This window comes from Filicampus tigris, chromosome 7, assembly GCF_054856515.1.
Source record: "Filicampus tigris isolate MCC_2025a chromosome 7, RoL_Ftig_1.0, whole genome shotgun sequence".
NCBI lineage: Eukaryota > Metazoa > Chordata > Actinopteri > Syngnathiformes > Syngnathidae > Filicampus > Filicampus tigris.
Genome location: NC_141223.1, coordinates 1,250,980 through 1,256,726, shown reverse-complemented (window position 1 = coordinate 1,256,726; position 5,747 = coordinate 1,250,980). Strand labels below are relative to the sequence as shown.

Below are 5,747 nucleotides of genomic sequence, written 5' to 3'. Positions count from 1 at the left end.
TTGAAGCCGAGGACGAGGGCTTTCTTGAAATGTATTCCATTTTGGCAATATTGTATACCGGGGATGTCAAACTCGTTTTTTTTTTTTGTCGGGGGGGGGGGGGGGGGCACATCGTAGTTATGGTGTCCCTCGGAGGGCCGACTGTGAACACGTATAAATGTATGATCGCCTTACATGACCGCATATGCACAACAAATTGTTGGATAGCTAGTTTTGAAATTAGGAGCCGATTTTCAATGTATTTTATAGGTTACTGGTAACAAAAAAACACATTGCAGTATCTCATATCTGTGTTGTTAAAAGTGAAAACAATTTGCAAGGAACGTGAAATTGACGCACATGATTTGCCTTCGCGGACCGCATAAAATGAGTTTGCGGGCCGGATCTGGCCCCCGGGCCTTGAGTTTGACACCAGTGCAGTATACAATACAGTACACCAATAAAGATACAATTTGAACCGTCCAGAAAGAAGCATTTGGATTGGATTTGGATTTGCGACAAACCACAGCAAGACATATTTAACAAACAAAGCCCAGGCTGAGGGCATCTGTGATAGGCTAGCTTAAAAAAAAAATGCTTGAAAATCTCACCAATCCTGACTGCTTTTTAACATCCCAAATTAAAGCAGTTAGCATGTCCACTGCATTTTGGCGATTTTTTTTCTTTTTTTTCCGAGTGATTTTGCGTTGACTGACAGCGGATGACCTGCAAACAAGATCTGTTTGACAGTCCCAAGTTCACAAACTGGCTCTCTCACACACAAGGTGGATTTTTCCAATTCCAAAAAACAAAAACAAAAATCGGCTTAACGAATAAGCTTGAATGAATTTCCGATGTAGCATTGAGTTGACCTCCCCTTAAATAAATAACTGTTGTGTTAATGTGTGTTGTGAGCCTGTTGCTGAGTTTTCGGGCGAAACTGCCATTTTGGCGGGTAAACACTGGCGAGTGTTTTGGAGGGCGGCCCGGCTGCAGAGTTCGTCGACCCGAAACTCGGGTCAGAGCCTCGCGGCCTCGCATCAGCGTTCCCATCGCATCAGTCAAGCGAGCCGCGAGCACCGCTTTTGGAGGATAATAAAGTCGTCGTCGTCGTCGTCACCGCTCTCCCTGCCTCGCCACACTTGAGCGGACGGTAAGAATTCGACCGTTTGCCTCACGTTTATATTTTCCAGGTCGGAACCAAATTGGTTTCGTCTAGAAACCAAGTAGACTACACTGATGTCCGGTTGTTTTTTTTTAACAAAAAGAATCTCTTCTGGCTAGTGCTTTTGTCACTCGAGTTTTGGGCAATTTCTGGTAGCAATTTGGTGGTAATCAGCCAAAATCTTAGTAGGGTTTGTCTTTGGAGGAGCCCTGGAAATGGCCAAAATGCGCCTGGACTGACTTTCAAACCAAAATGGCAGACTTCCATTGTCTTTTTTCAGGCCTGGCTTCCAGAGACTTTTTGGTGGGTCGACTCATGATCGAAATGTCTTCCAAGTTTCAAGCGGTTCTGTCAAATATGGTGTAGCGGGCTGAATGTTTTTTGTTTTTTATTTATTATTATTGAAGGGGCTCTACCAAGACTCATCACACTTTCCCGCCACGCCGAACGACAAAAATGCGCATTTTAAAATTTAATTACATCTATGTGTCTAGTGTAAATGTTTAATATTTGGTAGCAATTGGACAAAATCTCAAGGACAGGTTTGACTTTCAAGGCCACCTGGAAATGGGTCAACCAACCCTAACCAACACGGCAGACTTCCTGTGTGATTTATTTTCAGGCATTCTTTTTTAGACTTTTTTTGTAGGTCTATTCATCAGAGACATGTCTATCAAATTTAATGTCACTAAGTCAAACTGTCCCTGCGGGCTACATTTTCAAAAACATCTGAAGGACACCTGCCTGGAAATGACCAAAAATAATCCTCAAATGGAAGATTCAAAGCAAAATGGAAGACTTCCTTTGTCTTGTCAGCTATTAGCTTCTTGATTTTTTTTGCGGGTCTACTCATGATTTGTTCAACAAATGGAATGTTTCTCAGGTATTTTTTTTTTATCTAGGAGGTGCTTTCTGGCATGGCACTTTGAGACTTTTCACGTCGGTTTGGGGGCAATTGTTTTCTTTTTATAGAAGCCTAAAATTGATGCTTAATGACCAACTCCCTCCATCATTTCAGACATGGCCCCTTGAGACTTTTTGTGGGTCTCCCTCATGACAGACGTGCCCAGCGAATCTGCCGTTGCTGAGTCAAACTGAAAACCGTGTCGTGTTTGTGGGCGCAGCGCATCATGTCGATGGGCCTGCAGATTTGCGGGCTGGTCGCCGGCGTGCTGTCGTGGTGCCTTCAGTCCAGCTGCACGTCGTCGCAGCTGTGGAAGGTTCGGAGTCAGGCGGAGTCTCTGAGTAGCAGCCAGTGGCAGTTTGAGGGCCTGTGGATGAGCTGCGCGGCCACCTCGCTGGGGACGCTGCAGTGCCACAAGTTCAAGACGCTGCTCGGCCTGCCAGGTCAGTCGGGCCGCCGTCGGGCGCGACGCCGCGCGCACGTCTACAGTACGTCCACGGTGTTGAGACGGTGACCTTGAAAAAGTAGTTGATTAAAAGTAACCAAGTTAGATTACAAGTATTGGTTACATTCAGCAGACGGCGACAACACCTCTCGACACAAAACCCAGATAGCAAAATTGGTGTGGCCCAGTGACGGGGTCCGTCTCATTTTCAACAAGGCTTCCATTAGCGTTTTCCGACGACCAACTTCGACAAACTACCACCAGCACTTGATCGGACATGAGCGTTTGTCCACATGTACAACATGGATGTTTTTGACATGTGCATCAGACGGTACAGTATGGCCACACGTGTACGTGTTTTGTCAGTGCATGTGCAGGTGTGTCGCGCTCTGATGATGTCATCTCTGGTGGTGGGCCTGGCCGCCATCATCGTGGCCATTCTGGGTCTGAAGTGCAGCAAAGTGGGCGGAGGCTCCGAACAAGTGAAAGGACAATTTGTCCTGAGTGGAGGCGTCATGCTCATCCTGTCAGGTGAGCGGCCGCTTGGGCGCTTTGTCTGTCTGTCTATCTGTCTGTCTTCTTACCTGTCTGTCTGGACAGGTTTGTCCACCCTGATCGCGGTGTCTTGGTATGCTGGCAGAGTGATCCATGACTTCTACAATCCTCTATACAACGGAGTCAGGTGGCAATCATGATCATGATGATGACGATTATGGTGATGATGATGATCGGGTTGATGATGACATGATCATATGATGATGATGATCATAACTTTGATGATTATGACATGATGACAGCCATGATTATGGTAATGACCACAATGACATGATGACAATCATTATGTTGACGTGTTGATTCTGATGATGACGATGACAACAGTCATAACGATTTTATTCCATGATGGTCACGATAATTAGGATAGCAATCACGACGGCGACGGCAATCGTAATTCTGATGATGGTAATAACCATGTTTATGATATTGATAACAATCACTGATGACAATTATGATGATGATGAGCACAACCATGATAATGATGACGATGGTGTGCCATCAATTATTACCATTATACACAATGTTGATGACTATAACAATCATGATTAAGGTGACAATGATGATCATCATTATGATGATGATGACAATCGTAATGCTGATGACGATAATGACAATCATGATTACGACCACAATGACCCGATGATGATGATAATCATGATTATGATGATGATGATAATAATCATGATGATGATGACATGCTGATTATGATGATGTGGACAATAACGACAATCAGAATTATAGATGACGCCATGATGACCACAATCGTGATGATGTTAACAACAATCACGATAGTCGTGACGACAATGACACAACATGTCAATCGCGATAAAGACGACAGTCACGATGAAGATGACATGGACAACAATCGTAATTACGAAGATGATGATGACGACAACCGCGATGATGATGATGATGATGAAGATGAAGACGTGTGCGTGTTGCAGGTTCGAGCTGGGCACTGGTCTGTACCTGGGCTGGGCAGCTTCCGGTCTGGCGCTGCTGGGAGGCGCAATGTTGTGTTGCGCCTACAGGGGGAGCTCTTCCTCCTCGCCATCCTTTGCACCTGCACGGTATGCGTCAATGATATCCATCCTGCAGTACACCGTTCTGCACGCACAGGGGGCACTGCTACCCCGCTCATTCTTTTTGTTCTCGCGTGCATTTGTACATGTGATTTGACGCCCCTCCACCCGTATCCACCCCCCTCAGACATTTTTCGTACAACTACTCCAAAAGCAGTCAAGGTCATAACATGAACATCTACAGAGCAGCACACGCTTCGGACGGCGGGAGCAGCGCCAAAGCTTATGTGTGAGCCGGTCCCTCAACGCACCATCGCAGTCCCACCAGGAATGATCACGACTGATCGTCGCATGCTCATGTAACTGTTTTGCTTTGTGACTCTTCTATCACGTGTGAATGATTTAGATGACGATAACATCGTTTTTTTTTTTTGGTGTAATTTAAAAATGATGACTCACAATTTGATTGAATTTGATCTCAGCATAATCTGCCTCGTATTCAAGATGTTCAATGTTCATTTTATATTAAAGATGCGTTGTGGTAAAACTTTTGTTGTTTTTCTGATTTTCTTTTTTTTTTTTTAACATGAACACATTCCAACATAAAATGAAGATAATGTTCAAGCACCCCCTCCACTAAAAATGAAATTGCCTGATTTTTGCTGATTTTTTTCTTGTATATCTTTGTTCGCATTAAGAGACCGAAAATGAAGTTACATTATTCATTATACACATTTTTTAATTAATCAGCATTAATGAATCGGTTATCGGATTTTTACTCTGCCAAATATCGGCATCGGCCTTAAAAAATCCATAACTTTCGGGTCCTTGTTTTGATTTTAAATGACAATTTCAAGCAAGGGTTAGAGTAGAAAAGTAGGCCTTCAAACAAGGGTTAGGATTCAAATTAGGGTTTCAAGATCGCATTATGGTTTTGAAAGTTCGGTTTCAAGACGTTTAGAGTTTCAAGCGTGGTTTATGGTTTCAAGCTAGGGTTTCAGTTCAAAAGTAGGGTTTCAAACAGGGGTTAGGGTGTCAAATTGATGTTTCAAGACAAGAGTTGGTGCCTCCAAGTCGATTCAATTTTAAGACAGGTAGGGCTTCAAAGGGTTAGGATTTGAAATTATAGAGTTCCGAACCAGGGCTGAGAGTTTGAAAGTAAAGTTTCAAGCCTGGCTTTTTAGTTTCAAACAAGGGTTACCGTGTAAAGGATGGTTTCATGTCAATTTAGGGTTTCAAGCCTTGGTTAAGGATTTCACATTTGGATCTCAAGTCAGGGATGAGGTTCCAAGCTACGCTTTTCAAGCCTGTGTTAGGGTTCAACGAATTGGTTAGGGTGTTTTTATTGGGATTTTCATTCATTTTTGGCGTCTAAGATTAGGGTTTCAAGCCTGAGTTTGGGTTTCGAGACGGGACACTCGATTAGGTACACCTGCCCCTTCAAACAAATCCCAGAAACCCCCAGGGATGCTCCACTCATGACATGACATCATTGTTTAGTCTATTTCGAGCTCACTCCTGACTCCATACGCATCACGTTTATTTATAGACACACTGGTGTGTGAGTGTGTGTGCGCGCGAGTGCGTGTGTCAACAGGGGAGGAAGAGGAAAGCATGACCATTTCCCGTTGCAGCTAGAAAATAAAGCAAACAGGAAATGAGTAGCACAACTTTCCG

At 44.0% G+C, this 5,747-nt stretch overlaps 1 protein-coding gene across 5 annotated transcripts; it reads left to right on the top strand.

The window, feature by feature from the left end:
• Nucleotides 1–101: 101 nt before the first annotated feature.
• LOC147144308 (claudin-7-like) lies at nt 102–4,621 on the top strand. 5 transcript variants are annotated; one of them, XM_086034910.1, is made up of 7 exons: nt 102–1,132; nt 2,269–2,491; nt 2,627–2,788; nt 2,860–3,024; nt 3,094–3,175; nt 3,993–4,118; nt 4,258–4,621. In XM_086034910.1, the coding sequence occupies exons 2-7, from the start codon at nt 2,275–2,277 to the stop codon at nt 4,361–4,363; spliced, it is 858 nt and encodes a 285-aa protein (XP_085891036.1). In that variant the 5' UTR covers nt 102–1,132; nt 2,269–2,274; the 3' UTR covers nt 4,364–4,621. The 5 variants fall into 5 exon arrangements, with proteins under 5 accessions (XP_085891036.1, XP_085891035.1, XP_085891033.1 ...); XM_086034909.1 differs by having other exon boundaries at nt 2,269–2,536; XM_086034907.1 differs by having other exon boundaries at nt 2,269–2,536; nt 2,624–2,788.
• Nucleotides 4,622–5,747: the final 1,126 nt, after the last annotated feature.